The sequence below is a fragment of the Prionailurus bengalensis genome, chromosome E2 (assembly GCF_016509475.1).
Source record: "Prionailurus bengalensis isolate Pbe53 chromosome E2, Fcat_Pben_1.1_paternal_pri, whole genome shotgun sequence".
In the NCBI taxonomy this organism is placed as follows: domain Eukaryota; kingdom Metazoa; phylum Chordata; class Mammalia; order Carnivora; family Felidae; genus Prionailurus; species Prionailurus bengalensis.
In genome coordinates, this window is record NC_057352.1 from 45,044,339 (window position 1) to 45,060,005 (window position 15,667).

A 15,667-nucleotide genomic window follows, 5' to 3' on the forward strand; every position below is an offset into this window, starting at 1 on the left:
CCTTTTGGTTCCTCAACCTCCTCGTGTATGACGATGGCCCTTTCACCCCAGCTCACCCATCCTCCCACTCCCACCGCCGCCCCCTAGACTGTTAGTGCTGGAACAGAGCATCTTCCGAAATCAATAACTGAAGCATCTCTCTCCAGTGCGTCCCCACTGTGACAACCCTTCAGTCTATTGGGTCCTTAACTAGTCTACCCACTCTTTCACCTTCTTGTCGGTCCCGCACCTTTCCCAGCTCTGATTCCGCAGCCTACCATTGCGGCACCACCCTCACCAAAACCTGTGAATCCCTTGCTCCTCTGTCTTCATAGCAGCCACCTGGGGGAACCCAGCTCTCTTCCTGCATCTGCCCGAGCAGCTGACTCCTGGGGAGAAAAATCCAAGGCAAATTGGTACCTCTATACATTTGTAGAGGTTGCCAGCCTTTACCAGGTATGCCCTTAACACCGCTCACTTTGGGTTCACTTGACAGGGTTTCAAACCGTCTTCACTCTGCTCAAACCCCAGGCCTCCCACCTCTGTCTCTGTCCCTCTCGCAACAGATTCTCTTTCCTCCTAGCTCCCTGAGAAAACCACAGCCACCCAGAAGTACCCTCCCAATTTGTTGTCTTCTGGCTGACCTAGGTAGGCATCTGTTTATCTTCTTCCCTGCACCTATCATGTCTAAAGCTACTCGTCTTACATCTGTTTTGATCCCATTCCCGTTCATTAGCCTCCTCAACTAGATTCCTCCTATTGGATTTTTAAATATGCTGAACTCTTCTCCCATTAAAAACCACCACAAATTCCTTCCTGGACCCCTCGGCTCCTGCAGCTAATGCTCTAGGGCTCCCTTCCTTTCCTCACTTCTTGAAAGAGTTGTGCCCCCTGGTGACCCGCTCTCACCCGGCCCACTGTGGTATGGTTTCCGCCCCCGTCACTTGACTGAAACATCTCTGGCTGAGGTGGTTGGTGTCTTCGCATTACCGTCTGTCTTCTCAGCTGCGTTAGACACTGTGCTCCCCGCTCCGCATCCAGCACTCCTTCCCTGGCTCTCAAGACACTCTTGTGGCTATCCTCTCTCTCCAGCTGTCTTTCTGAGCTGCTTTTGCAGGCGCATCCTCCTCTCCTTAGTCGATAAACTTCCAAGCTCTGTCCTAGGCTCTCCCCTCACCTCCCCCTGCACTCTGCTCTTCCCTAGGAGATCTCATTCCCACCTATACCCGCAGATGTACATCTCCCACCTCTTTTTTCTGACTTCCAGAGGCATATGCCTAACTGACCCTTGATGTTTCAAATGCACCTCAAATTTGTGATCTTCCTCACTCTTCCACCCCCCTGAGCCTGGTCTTTGTTCAATATAGTCTCTATTTCAGTGTTGTCACTATCTACTCAGGCTCTGAGGCCAGCAACCCAGGTGTCATCTCCGTCCCTTCCTGCCCCTCACCATACCCCAAATCTAAGCCATTTGTGTGCTTATGATCTGCCTTCCAAAATCTCTCTATTCTGTGCATGTCTCTCCATGGCCCTGCCCCTAGTCCAGGCTTCCCTCATTCTTCTGGACTATAGCAACAGCTTCACATGCTATAGTCACTCCATCCTTGCAATCTCTTCTGCATACTAGAGCTAGAGTTACCGTTTCTTAAACGGAACCTTTCCTGACCACCTATCTTATGTAGGTTGCCTGTTAGACACTCAGGAGCTTTCACACATGGGCCTCAACACACTTACTACATCATTTTTCCTGATGAACATCATCTTCTCAAACTGTAGGCTGCCCTCGACCTGTTTTGATCATTGCTGTATCCCCAGAAACTATACTAAAGTTTACCAGGCTAAAGCCCCCAGCTTTGGAGGTTTACGAAAGCCACGTTCCCAGGGCGCCTGATTGGCTCGGTTGGTAGAATATGTGACTCCTGATCTCGGGGTTTTAAGTTCAAGCCCCACATTGGGTGTCGAGATTACTTTAAAAAAATAAAAATCTGAAGAAGAAGAAGAAGAAGAAGAAGAAGAAGAAGAAGAAGAAGAAACCCGCTTTCCTAAAGAGAAAAGTAGAAGGGCTAATATTAAAAAACAAAAACAGGGGCACCTGGGTGGCTCAGTTGGTTGAGCATCTGACTCTTGATTTAGGCACAGGTCGTGGTCTCATGGTTGGTGAGTTCAAGCCCCATGTGGGGCTCTGAGCTGACAGTGTGGGTCCGTTTGGGGTTCTCTGTCTCTCTGCCTCTTTCTCTCAAAAATAAATACACAAACATTTAAAAAGAGGAAAAAGTCTAAAATCAAACAAGAATAAAAACAGGGGTGCCAGGCTGGCTTAGTAAGTGGAACTTGGAGCTCTTGACATTGGGGTCGTGAATTTGAGCCCCACGTTAGGTGTAGAAATTACTTAAAAAAATAAAATCTTTTAAAAAATAAATAAAATAATAAAGATAAAAAAATAAAATAAGATAATAAAATAAAATAAAATAAAATAAAATAAAATAAAAAGCTGGCTTTAGACAGAGCCACCAGCATTATAATAATACTTAACAGGCTGAATCCCCCCAGCGTGGGGTACGCTGTGTTTACATTAGTTAGCTCATTCATTCCCCCCAAAAGCCAGACAAGATACTAATTTTAGTACATCCTCTTAAATATCAGAAACCCGAAGCTCTGGGAAATTAGGCTTATACTGTGCAAGAAAAACTGAACTACAGGCGCTATTTCACAGCAATGGGGTCTAGGACTTGAGGTTTCTATTCGGTCCTGACTCTGGCCACGCCCCGCACCCAACCCCACCCCAGCCCTCGCTGGGCTCCCCGCCCCTAACACACCCCTAACACGCCCTCCGCCCGGCCCCACCCCGGACCTCGCCGGCACAGACCCCCGGCCGCCGGGAGGGCTGCATGCAGTGCCGGCTGTGGCCGCTGGGGGGAAGTCGCGCGGCTCGGGCCCGACCGCTCTGGGCCGTGCTCCTCGCTCGCCCTCCGACTCCGCTCCCCCTGCGAGCGGCTGCCCTGCCCGCGCCCAGCGCCAACCCGCCGGGGTCCCCGCGCCGGACCCAGCAGCTCGGCTACCCGGGGCCGGACCGAGGCCGCAAGAAGCGCCGCGGGGTGTGGGGCGGACCCAGGAGATGAAATGACAACGTCAACCCTCCAGGTACCTCGGCGCGGCCGGGCTCGGCTTCCGGAGGCCGGAGGAGGCGCGGCGGGGCCTGCGAGCCAGCACTCGGGCGGGCGGCCTGCTCGGAGCCCCGGCCCCGTGGCTCCCGCCCCGCCGCCCTGTCGCCGCCTCCGCCCGTTTGTTTTCACGCGCTCGGAGCCACGGGCCGCCTCCTGTCCAGAACGCCCGCGCCCCCGCCCCCCGGCCGAGTCGGGCCGAGCCCCGAGGCCGCCGAGTGCAGCCGGCGGCGCCCAGGTACCGCCGCGGGGATCAGCCTCTCGCGGACCGCACCGGCGCCGCCCGGGAAGCTCGGCCCCGCAGGCGGGCTACTTGCCCTCCCTCCCTGCCTCCCTGAAGACGAGTCCCCGCTCCTTCCCCGGGCCCCGATTTCTTCCCGTCGGCCGGCGACCCTTCATTCATTCCCTAGATCTTGCCTGGTAGTGCTGGGGTGGCGCCACCTGGACGCATGACTGACCCACCCTCCAGGTGCCGCCGGTCCTGCTGTGCCGGCCAACAGAAACATGCTCAGGCCTCGACCTGGGCTTCGGTCTTGGCTTTGCCGCTCATTGGCGTGTGACCTTGGGCCAGTTGCTTGATCTTGGAATTTCGCGTTTCCTGTCAGTAAAATGGGGTAGTACCCTGTAGGGTTGTTGTGACAGTGGCTCCGGATTGAGTAATTCAGGTAGAGCGTTCTTGGCACAGTGTGTGCTACATAGTAAGTGCTCAGTAAGTCATGACAGATAAAGCGTGTGAGGGAGTTAGGCAAGACTTCGTGGAAGAAGGGGCGTTTGGCTGGATCAGGACAGGATGGGTGGCATTCAGATTCCTGAAGGCGGAGGAAAAGGTGGGAACAGGCCTGGAATAAATCGGGGTACTAGGCCAGGAATTAGTTAGGGTCCAAAGCCAGACACCACCGTCCACCAGCACAAGCTGTGATCTGTTAGCGCAGGGGGTTGTAAATTTTCGCCTGTAGATCCCACCTGCTCAGACATTTTTTTGTCTTTGAGCTAAGAGTGTTTTTACGTTTTTAAAAAAAAAAAAAAAAAAAACTCTAAGATCTAACTCACCACATAAACCACATTCAAAGTGTATCATTCAGTGGCTTTTAGTATATTCAGAGTTGTGCGACCGTCACCACACTTTAAAACATCTTCATCCCCCCAGAAACTCCACACCCTTTACTGTCATCCCCCAAACCCTCTATCTCTCCCAACCCTAGGCAGCACTAATCTACTTTCCCTATGGATTTGCCTATTCTGGGCATTTTCTATAACTGGAATCATACAATATGTGGTTCTTTGTGACTGACTGGCTTCCCTCACTTATCATAATGTCGTAGGTTTTTATATTTTTAAAATGCTGGGAAAAGATACCTCATGACACGTGAAAATCATGAAATTCAAATTTCAGTGTCTATAAATAAAGTTTTATCGGAACTTTTGGGCTGCTTTTGGGCTACAAAGGCAGAGTTGAGTAGCCAGCTGCTAACAGAGATTGTATGGCCAGGAAAGTCTGACATTTACCGTCCGCTCCTTTATGGAAAGTTTGCCAGCCCCTGTGTTCACACATCTTCCTTACCCTTGTCTTTCTTCCTCATCCTCTGCCATCTGTGTTACTAGAGCTGTGGCAGGCTGGCAGTTTTATCTATCACCTCACCGTTGTGTTAGGCAAAACTACTCCTCACATTGCACCAGCGGCTTCTTGCACATGAAACACTATGCAGATGCCAAAAAGACCTAATGTGCTCTTAGGCGCATTAATTAATAAAGTATCTAGAAGCGGGGGGCGGTGGGCAGAGCATGCCTGGATTATTTTTTGAACTCTGCCTTTCAAAAGGACAGACCCAAACAAGAATGCATACAGAGCGAAAAAGTCCAAGGAGATGGGCATATTGGTTCTGGAGAAGAGAAGCCATCAGGGACAGGAGGACTCGTTTCATGTCTTAGCTCAAGAGCCACTGTCTGGGTAGAGTAGACCCAAGAAGCTTGTGTTTAAATGAATCATTCCAGGGGGCGCCTGGGTGGCTCAGTCAGTTCAGCGTCCAACTCTTAGTTTTCAGCTCAGGTCGTGGTCTCATGGTTTGTGAGTCTGAGCCCCGCATTGAGCTCTGCACTGACAGTGTGGAGCCTGCTTGGGATTCTCTCTCTCCCCCCTCTCTCTGCCCCTCCCCCACTAGCTCTCTCTCAAAATAAATAAATGAACGTAAACAAATTGTTTAAGCTAATCATTCCAGAAGGTTCTGGGCTCCTGGTCATTCTCTATTTTTAGGTAGTGGAGGTAGCAGAGCTTGAAAATAGTAGCCAACACTCCCTTCACCTTATCTCATCTTTTCAACCTGGTGAGTTCAGTTTTCATCAATCTGGCCTAACCTACTCCAGTCTGTTAGTTTTGTAGGACTAGCTGTGTCCTTCGGAGACCTCTTACTTTCAGATGAGGAAGGGCTGCACAAAGCCTGGGCCCTGCCAAGAGCTGATCAGGAGGTTTATTGTTTGCTGTGGATGGAACTTTGTGTTTACAGTGGGATCTGCCCGCCTCGTGTCTAGTGCTCATCAGCTTGGGGAAGATAATTCTGGTAATGCTTCCTGGGTTGGTGAAACCATGGTTTCTAAAACTGGATATGTAGGTGTGGGGCAGCTGCCTGAAAGATCCAGCGTGTTTTAGGTTCAGTCTAGAGCACAGGCTGACAGGGTTTTGTGAGATTCACAGAGACACTTTCAAGGGTTCTTACAAGACTCCAGAGGACCGTTCCCCTTAATTGGTAGCACATATCTGGGTCTGGGGTAAGCAAGCACTTTTCTCACTGAAGCTACTGCTATACTGACCCATGTGTCCAAGCATCCCTTCCCTAAGTAGCAAATTTAGGAAAACTGTCTCCCCTTTTCACCCTAGAGAAGCAAGTTGGGCCAGTAGAAGGAAGTAGAGATCCCTTTCGTCCGTCTCATAAAACTCAGGGCTGGCTCTTCTCTGGCTTTCGAGGTCAAATGCAGTTTCTGGCCTTCATGCTGAGCAGCGCAGCAGTCAGTTCGTTCTGGTGTTTCCCCTGTTCCAGGCACTGGGTCCGGTGCTGGGTCTGGGTCCGGGTCCACCTTTCTTTCCCTTGAGGCACGGAATAGAAAGTGGATTCTCCCTTTGAGCTCTAACCTGAGATATTTGATCAGGTTTCCACTTGCTGAAATCCAGAGTGAAATTGAGAAGGAAGTTGCTTTTCACTCTATGAGCGCATTGTGAAGAGGGATGGCTGTCATTTAAAGCTTCCTCTTAAGGCCTTTCTGGTTGATGTTGGAAATAGAGGCCGACATAATGGTGTGCGACCCACAGATCCACAGGATTCCTGCTGCCTGGGACCCCAAGGGCTTTTTGGGTCTCTTGGGAAGCACTGAGGTACTTGCTTTGCCTTTCCAGAAAGCCATTGACCTGGTGACAAAAGCCACAGAAGAGGATAAAGCCAAGAATTACGAGGAGGCACTCCGGCTCTACCAGCATGCCGTGGAGTATTTCCTACACGCTATCAAATGTGAGTCACAGCAGGGCCCTCCCCGGCTGCAGAACCCCTGCAAGAGCAGAGCGGGTATCCCCTCTCTGATTCCCCTTTTGCAGATGAGGCACACAGCGACAAGGCCAAGGAGAGCATTCGAGCCAAGTGCATGCAGTACCTAGACCGAGCGGAGAAGCTGAAGGATTATTTACGAAACAAAGAGAAGCATGGCAAGAAGCCAGTCAAAGAAAATCAGAGTGAGAGCAAGGGGTGAGCACGGAGGAGGGGAGGACCCGGCCGGGACCGGAGCCCCCGTGAGCACCTCCCTGCCATTCTTGGTGCTCATGATGCCTTCGACTTCTTTAGCGCCTTCCTCCTGGGGAATTGCACCCATCTAGTGACAAGGCCCCTAGCTGCTCTCCGCAGGTGCTTTGCAGAATACTTGGGCGGTGCCTCAGCTGTGAGTGAAACAGGGAGCCAGCGTGGAGGTCACCGGCCTTGGATTCTGCAGTCAGACTCTCAGGCTCTATCTTGGCTCTGCCACTTCCTAGCCAAGTGACCGTGGACAAGTGCCATGACCCCTGTGGCTCCAGGCTCCTCCTCTATAGAAGGGGGATAACGGGCCTGCCCGCCCAGTGTTGCTCTAAGGAGCAAATGAGAGGACACGGGGAAAGCCCCGAGAGCTCTGCCTGCAGTCAGGATGAAAAAGTATCTGCCGCTGTTACAGTCAGAGTTCTTGTCTTCATCTGACCGATGAGGCAACACACTCAAGTTCAGAGATACGGTCTAGGTCACTGAGCCGGTACTTGATGGAGTCTGGACCCACACCCAGGGCTTCTGTTTCCAGCTACAAAGCCAGTGCTCGCCCTGCAGCCTCACTCCTCATATCTGTGGTTTACCTACCACAGAGATCCCAGGTAGCTGAGCATCAAGGCCAGTGGTGTCCTGGAGGCGACGGGGAGGGTCCCAGGCAGGAGTGTCACGGAGCGGGAGACAGGCAGGTGATGTGTCAGCTGCCCCACCAGAGCTGAGAGGCGTGGCTCCCGGGTGGACGGGCTTGCCCAGGCCAGGGAACGCGCTCTCGGAAGAGAGGAAGAGGGCCAGGGGGTGAGGCATCTTGGGGGGGCTGGAAGAGTTTTGAGAAGGGCCAACCACTTATGTCCCATTAGGGGACTGGCCCTGGGGTGAGGCCAGTGACTATGTTCCCTTCCTGAGTGCTCCCCTTTAGACTTAAACTTCACTTCTTCTCTGAGTCACAGCCACTTGCCATCTGGCTGTAAGTCTGTGCGAAAGGCCGGGGACAGCCCCAGCTGCCTCCCCAGCTGCTCCTGAAGTCCAGCCAAAGCACACGTCCCTCATCGGCCTTCTAGAGAGGGCACACATCTCTATTCTTGCTCCCTTAATGAAGAAACAAGGATGGGTGACGGGAGTATTTCCTGGAGGATGTGGAGGGAGTGTCGAGAACAGGCGGCCCGAATGTTCTTGAGTTACCTGCTTGTGGGTCTCTACTGTTGAGCAGGACAGGCGTCTCTGCCACTGGGCCAGCAGGTAGAGCCTGACTTTGCTCTCAATGCCTCCTTGCCCAACCGCCTCTCGCTTTAGATGTCCTCTTCTGTCTCCTTTCCCAGCAGCGATAGTGACAGTGAAGGGGATAATCCAGAGAAAAAGAAACTGCAGGAACAACTGATGGGTAAGAGGCCCGAGGCCCTGCAGCAATGGGAGGGGGACATGGTGAGGGCCCCTGAAGGGTCGGCTCAGGCTCCACAGTCAGCCTCCAGGTCAAAGGCTCCGCTTGCCTCTTGTAGGTGCTGTTGTGATGGAGAAGCCCAACATTCGGTGGAATGATGTGGCCGGGCTCGAGGGGGCCAAGGAGGCCCTCAAAGAAGCTGTCATTTTGCCAATTAAATTCCCACATTTGTTCACAGGTAAGAGTTGAGCTACTTTAGGCCCAGATAGTAAAAGCAGCAGGTTTTTGAGGAAGCCAGCTCAGGGCTTCCACGCTGAAGGTGTCCAGGAGCAGGCAGCGACTCAGCTCTCTTGGCCGTCAGCGGGTGAGGGCCTGACCTTCCCACGGGCTCTGAGTCGGGAGAGGCTCCGGGACCTGCTCATCGCCGTCATCTGGCTCCTCCCTGGTGTCAGAAACACCTTTGCGACTAGAACTTTGACTTGACCACCCCAGTGAGGAATCAGGGTCAGGAACTAGTGCCGGCCAGTGTCACTTTGCAAGATCTTGGGGGTCACGAGCCGGGGCTGGGAGCAAGTTCTCAGCAGGCTGTTCAGTTCCCTTTATTCCTTCGTTTCTAGAATCTGTTGTCTTGTAGAACTTTTCTCTCCCGCCTTAAGTCTCCTCTTTTTCTCTGTTCCCTTTCCCTAGTCGGGAAGAAGCTCACCTCAGTTTGTTCTTTCTCGTAGGCAAGCGTACGCCTTGGCGAGGGATACTGCTCTTTGGACCCCCTGGCACCGGCAAATCCTACCTGGCCAAAGCGGTGGCGACAGAGGCCAACAACTCCACCTTCTTCTCTGTGTCCTCCTCAGACTTGATGTCTAAGTGGTTGGGGGAGAGTGAGAAGTAAGTCAGCTGCCAGGCCCTGCTGCCCTGCCCTCACGGCACCTCCCAGAGGAGCCGCTGTTGGGTGTCAGGGAGAAGTAGCCAGCAGAGGGGGATCTTGCTAGCTTGTTGCACGGGACGCTGTCCTGACGAAGAGTGCTGACGTTGACTGGGAACTTGGGAGAGAGGAGCCCTCGTGAAGGGAAGGGAAATAAATGCGCTCGCAGTCTCTGGGTGTCAGGTGGGTGTCCCCTGTTGGGGACTTCGTGTGGTTCAGTTATTTCCCACACCGACTCCCATTTTGCAGAAGATCGCACTGAGGCTGAGCGGAGGGGAAGGGACTTGTCCTAAATCCAGAGCTAATGAGTGAGGCTGTCCCCAAGGCAGGCTGTTCCCCCTGGTACAGTGCTGCCAGTGGATTTGTGATGACTTTTTCTGAAATCCAAGCATGACTGGAGTCTTGACCCGCCTGTGGGAAGGGCGAGAGAAGCAGTGACTGGGCCCCTGGCCGGGCATGTGTGTGGGTGTCCCGATCCCAGACCCGCTTGTCACCTTCACAGGCTAGTCAAGAACCTGTTTGAGCTGGCCAGGCAGCACAAGCCTTCCATCATCTTCATCGATGAGGTGGATTCCCTCTGCGGGTCCCGCAATGAGAATGAGAGCGAAGCTGCTCGAAGGATCAAAACGGAGTTCTTGGTCCAGATGCAGGGTGCGTGCCAGTGCCGGGTGCCCTCCCTGGTTCTCGGTCTACCTAGAGCCAGCCCCGGGCTTCATCGTTTAGCCGCGGCTGGATCTGATTGTCCTTAGGGAGGAGAGAAAATGTCCGGGGAGCGGTTCTCAGCTCCATCTCCCCAGGCCTTCAGTGAGGTCACCGTGGCCTCCGCTGCCGGCCCTCTGCCCTCCCCGAGCCAGGCAGGGTTCGGGGCTCTGGGCCCCGCAGAGCTGCTGGTGGCCCTGCCGGTGGTGGCACAGGGATGGCCCTGCATCGGGTGCTTCCCACGGATTCTGCCTGGTCCTTGCGGGTGTTCTGGGTCAGCATCTGTGTTCCCCTCTCTCCCCAGGGGTGGGGAATAACAACGATGGGACCCTGGTTCTCGGTGCCACAAACATCCCGTGGGTGTTGGATTCAGCCATTAGAAGGAGGTGAGTCTTCCCCAGTAGGAGCCAGGGGCTGAGGCCTTTCTCCACCTGTGGTCAGTCCTGCCGCTGGCAGCCGTGGGTGCAACCCGACCCCATTTCCCTGGAGGCTTCTTTGTGTCTGCGTGGCGAGGCCAGCTTCGGGAGGACCCCGACGCCCTTCTCCATGAAGACCGTTGTACCATCTGCTCTCAAGTCCTGCCCTGTGCTTGGCTCTCTAGGTTTGAAAAGCGGATTTACATCCCGCTGCCCGAGGAGGCTGCCCGTGCCCAGATGTTCCGGTTGCATCTGGGGAGCACCCCCCACAACCTCACTGATGCCAACATCCACGAGCTGGCCCGGAAGACGGAAGGCTACTCAGGTGCTGACATCAGCATCATTGTGCGGGACTCCCTCATGCAGCCTGTTCGAAAAGTACAGTCGGCAACACACTTCAAAAAGGTGAGTGGCCGGCAGGGAGTCGCTTAGGGAGTGTCATAGGAACACGGATATCCGTTTTCTTGGCCCGCAGCTTGGCTGCTCAGGTGATGATACATCTTTGGTCTCATGGAGAATCAAGGGCAAGTACAAAATGAGCCCTCTGGCTCCAGGGGCTGTGGTTGCCCCTGCTCCGTCCTTTCCTGTAGTTCTTGCTTGAGTGTGACTACCTCAGACTGTGAAGCCAGAGGCCATGGCAGCCACCTCTGCCACCCCCGGCTGTGCCACCACGTGTGGGGCCCCACTCGATGTCTGAAAAGTGTTGGGCACAAAATCACACACTCGAAGGAGGATCTCGTTTCACACAGCACATCTCTGCCCAGTGTCGGCCAAGGGTCCTGCTCTGCGCTTGGTGCTCTTCTAGGAGCCAGGGAGACATTTGTGACCAGAGCAGAATAAATCTCTGCCTTGTAGGAGCCTCCTGTCTAGTTAGGGTGAAATTTGTCTCTGAGGGTGATGAGGGGAAGGACAGAGCAGGGGAGGGCGTCTGGTGTTTTGGAGTTTGGAGCGTGGTGGGCAGGTTGTACTCTTTTTTTTTTTTTTTTTAATTTTTTTTTTTAACATTTATTTATTTATTTATTTATTTATTTATTTATTTTTTAAGAATTTTTTTTTTTTTTAACGTTTATTTATTTTTGAGGCAGAGAGAGACAGAACATGAACGGGGGAGGAGCAGAGAGAGAGGGAGACACAGAATCGGAACCAGGCTCCAGGCTCTGGGCCATCAGCCCAGAGCCCGATGTGGGGCTCGAACCCACGGACCGCGAGATCGTGACCTGGCTGAAGTCGGACGCTTAACCGACTGCGCCACCCAGGCGCCCCACGTTTATTTATTTTTGAGACAGAGAGAGACGGAGCATGAACGGGGGAGGGGCAGAGAGAGAGGGAGACACAGAATCGGAAGCAGGCTCCAGGCTCTGAGCCATCAGCCTAGAGCCTGACGCGGGGCTCGAACTCACGGACCGCGAGATCGTGACCTGGCTGAAGTCTGACGCCCAACCGACTGAGCCACCCAGGCGCCCCTATTATTTTTTTTTTTAATGTTTGTTTATTTCTGAGACAGAGAGAGACAGAGCATGAGTGGCGGAGGGGCAGAGAGAGAGGGAGACACAGAATCGGAAGCAGGCTCCAGGCTCTGAGCTATCAGCACAGAGCCTGACGCGGGGCTCGAACTCACGGACTGAGAGATCATGACCTGAGCCGAAGCCGGACGCTCAACCGACTGAGTCACCCAGGCGCCCCCAGGTTGTACTCTTAAGGGGTACATCACCCCAGGTGACATTTGAGTCAACAGTTGAAGGAAGGAGGGACTTAGCCTCGGGGATATTCAGGGGGATGTTGCCAATAAAGCAGACTGGTTGGAAAGACATTTCTGATGTCACTGCATTTGTGGTGAGATCTGACGGAGTGGATGAGCAAGAGGAAGATATCAGGGCACTCTGGACCCCAAACTGAGATTCTGGAGAACAGTGACTGGAATAGCAGGCTAATCACAAACCTCTGAGATCCTACTTCGAGCTACTTTGACTACCAACCCGAGTTTTGAAGGAGTCATTGCCTTCTCAGACTGATGACCTCGAAACCCAGGCGTGCATTCATTCCCTACCATTCCCTTCTCTTCGTGACTCAGAACCTGAGGCATCCTGTCTCTTCCCCAAGCGCTGAGGGGCAACCCTTCCAGCCAGACTCCTCTTTGATTTCAGGTCTGTGGCCCTTCCCGCACCAACCCTAGCGTCATGATCGATGACCTCCTGACCCCATGTTCCCCAGGGGACCCAGAGGCCATGGAGATGACTTGGATGGATGTCCCTGGTGACAAACTCTTAGAGCCTGTGGTTTGCATGGTAAGCAGCCGGCTGGGCCAGGGATTGCACAGAGACCAGAAAATTGGGGCCTTGGGTCTGAAAATAAGCTCTGCTTCTCTGTCCTGGGCTGTTGTGCCTCCTCCCAAACAGAATGGCCGATGGGGCTCTGGGTACCTGGAGCTCCTGCCATTAGACTTACTGCGGGCCCAGGATGAGGCCATAGTGTTAGCATTTTACTTTCTTCAGCAAGAAAAAAGGCCAGCTGGTGTGACTGCATCATTCCACGGGTTTGGCTTGCTTTGTGCCCAGAAGGAAGCAGTGTCTTTCAGCAGTTTGCTTTGATGCTGTTGCACAGGCAGCCTCATGGGACTAGTCTGGCCCTTTCCTCATCCTGGTCTTGTTGACGGTCTTGCCCGTTGCGTGTGGCAGGTGTCCTGCCAGTGCGGCTGGTGCGGTGGGTGTGGAGTCAGAAAGAGCTTCTCGTGGGAGTTAAGAGATGAGGGGAGCTTGGATTCTCTCAGATGAGAAGTGGGCCTGTTTGGAAACGACATGAGCCACCTCAGGAGGGAAGAGCTGTCCTGTCACAGGAGACATTCAAGCAGAAGCTGGGCAACCAAGGGGAGCTTTGCACTTGGGGCTGGGAGTGACCACGAGGGGAGGCCTCTTCCTGCCCTGGACCACATGGCTCTGTGACACGGGGAGGCCGAGGACCTGGAGCCTGGCTCCTCAGCTTTGTGCCCTTGTCTTTGCAGTCGGACATGCTCCGGTCTCTGGCTACCACTCGGCCCACCGTGAATGCAGAGGACCTCCTGAAAGTGAAGAAATTCTCAGAGGACTTTGGACAGGAGAGTTAAAAATTTCTTCACTCGGTGATGGTGAAGGTGGGAGGAATTGATTGGGGTAAAAAAAATCCACGGCACCCCCCATGTCAGCAGCCAGACAGGGCCCCGGGGCTCATCTTCACGTCACTCTGGCGTCCCCTCTGCTGTCTGGCCACCAGCCGGGGAGTGGGAAGGAAGGGCCTCTGGGGCCGCAGAGACACAGAAGCACATTCGGCACTGGGTGGAATACTGGTTCTTCCTACTTCTTCCTACTGGTTCTCCTCCTCTTCTGGATGCTCATCAACTCCTTGTCCTGCCCCTCCACGTTTTGTTTTGTTTTTTGAACCTTTCTTTGTTCCCCTAAATTAATGCTGCTTGGATTTTTGTCTTCTTTATAAATAAAGTTAAAATCTCCCAGAAGCGTCAAGGAGTAGGAGCAGCCCACACTGTGGGGCTGGTGCAGACCGTCAGAATGGCTTGCCAGCTCCCTCCGCCCTTTCCTTCTAACCCAAGTTTTACTCCTTGTGCACACAATGGCGAATGCCCTGGGTCGCCAGCCCAAGCCCTGCCTGTAAAGGTTGAGAGTAAAGCCAAGCCATTCCCAACCCCTACGTCAGCATTCCCGGCCCTGTGTCCTCCCTGCAGGAGGAGAGGATGGTTTTTGTGAGCACAAAGCTATGTAGATCAGAATGAGTGAGGGCAGTCAGGTAGGGTTTCACTGCTGCCTTCTCTTCCCTCTGAATGTGAGAACGCTGAACCCAGCCACTGCCCCTGGCACCCCGCCCTGGAAATGGGCTAATAAATCCTTTTCCCTCTTGAGCCACCTGAGTCATCTCATCTTTGATTCCTGTCTGGGGCTTCTTAAAGGCCACGCTTGCTTCCAGTAGAAAGACCCTCTGGTTTTCTCTCCGTGCTCTTCTCGTCAGCAGAGGAGGGCATTGCCAGCTGTCACAGTTCCGCAGCCTGTTCTCCGGTCAGGTCGGCCAGAATTTTTTTCGCCTTAAGGCCTTGCAAATGTGGGACCTGGACAGTTCTCCCTGCAAACCGGGGGGCCTGTGGGCCAGACACGGCCTGCAGCTGTGTTTGCTTTGGTCTGCTGCCAGCATTGAAAAAGCAAGAGAGTTGATGTGGAAATTCAGAGTTCTGGCTTTGGGGACATCGGGCAACTCTGGGCCTGCGTCCCCGTGAGACATCCTGTCAGCCGCAGCCGAGCAGGGGCTGCACTGTGCAGGAGGAGAACACGCTGTCCGGCGCAGCCATCCCCACATGGACTGCTTCTTTCCCTTGCGTTGCCTGCCCAGCCCCTGTGGACATTTGGATTTGTGACTCCTGATCATGAGACGCCCGAGGCTCCAGAGCGGGCAGCCCTAGAAATGCCGTCTGTCGAGGAGGCTGTCGCATTTTGACCACGCGCATGTGAACATACAGAAGGCCCGGCATCGGGTTGTTCCAGCCCTCCTCCCCCTCAAGAAGCCGGTATTATTGTTCTATATCTTAGTAAGACCCGAATTGTCCAGAATGGATTACGTGGCCCACCTTAGATCACGTTAGCCTTGCCACTGTGGTGTTCTTTGATTTGGTTAGGAATGGCTGCTGAATTGAGCCAGCTTTTGATGGGTTCCTTGAAGGCTTGGGCCCAAGCGCTCCTCTCCACTTGGGTGCGTTAGCCCTGCCTCGATAACCTGCTGCCTCGGCCACCAATTACTGTTTGTAAGTGCTGGACTAGAAGCCAGCATAGGACACTGCCTCTGCTTGTGCGGTTTCCTTTTAGCCTTTTGTGTTTTCTTATTTTGCCTCCAGTCACCTTTACTTGAATCAGGAGCTCCTCACTTTATTTTTTAATCTTCCTTTCTACTGCTTAAACACCTTGACAAGTCACAGGGGTTAACGGAAACTGGGGCTGCTGTGGCTCATCACAGCACGCCATGCCTCTCCATTCCTGTCTCCACCACCAGTGACTCGGAGCAGGGTGACGAATGTCCTATTCACATTTGGGGCTGAACCGATGCGGTGGCTTCACCTCTATGTTAAACATGGCTAATATGTGCAGAGGAATTTCCTCCCCTAAATGCTAACCGTGAAATTCCCTCTTCCCTACTTGGGAATTCTATCCTAAACCTTCTGTCTACCTTGGCTTTCACATTGGTAGTTGACCTCTAAAACTTTCCTTAGCTCAAGATGCTGATTGCTGGCTGATGTATCTGCCTGAGATGGGAGAGATTTTATTACAAATCCAGATTTGTTGCCTTTGGTCTACAGTATTTAGTTGAACAGATCCTTC

At 53.4% G+C, this 15,667-nt stretch overlaps 1 protein-coding gene across 2 annotated transcripts; it reads left to right on the forward strand.

Moving 5' to 3' along the window:
- The first annotated feature begins 2,873 nt into the window (after positions 1-2,873).
- On the forward strand, positions 2,874-14,205 carry VPS4A (vacuolar protein sorting 4 homolog A). 2 transcript variants are annotated; one of them, XM_043599530.1, is made up of 11 exons: positions 2,874-3,120; positions 6,526-6,637; positions 6,721-6,868; positions 8,227-8,288; positions 8,404-8,523; positions 9,011-9,167; positions 9,707-9,855; positions 10,208-10,289; positions 10,505-10,724; positions 12,464-12,604; positions 13,318-14,205. In XM_043599530.1, exons 1-11 carry the CDS (start codon positions 3,100-3,102, stop codon positions 13,417-13,419), a joined length of 1,314 nt encoding a protein of 437 aa, XP_043455465.1. In that variant the 5' UTR covers positions 2,874-3,099; the 3' UTR covers positions 13,420-14,205. The 2 variants fall into 2 exon arrangements, with proteins under 2 accessions (XP_043455465.1, XP_043455466.1); XM_043599531.1 differs by having other exon boundaries at positions 2,931-3,120; positions 8,230-8,288.
- Positions 14,206-15,667: the final 1,462 nt, after the last annotated feature.

Coding starts and splice junctions, on each gene's coding strand:
- VPS4A (XM_043599530.1), top strand. CDS start 3,100: ATGACAACGTCAACCCTCCAG. Junction 3,121..6,525: donor TGACAACGTCAACCCTCCAG/GTACCTCGGCGC, acceptor TTGCCTTTCCAG/AAAGCCATTGACCTGGTGAC. Junction 12,605..13,317: donor TAGAGCCTGTGGTTTGCATG/GTAAGCAGCCGG, acceptor TTGTCTTTGCAG/TCGGACATGCTCCGGTCTCT.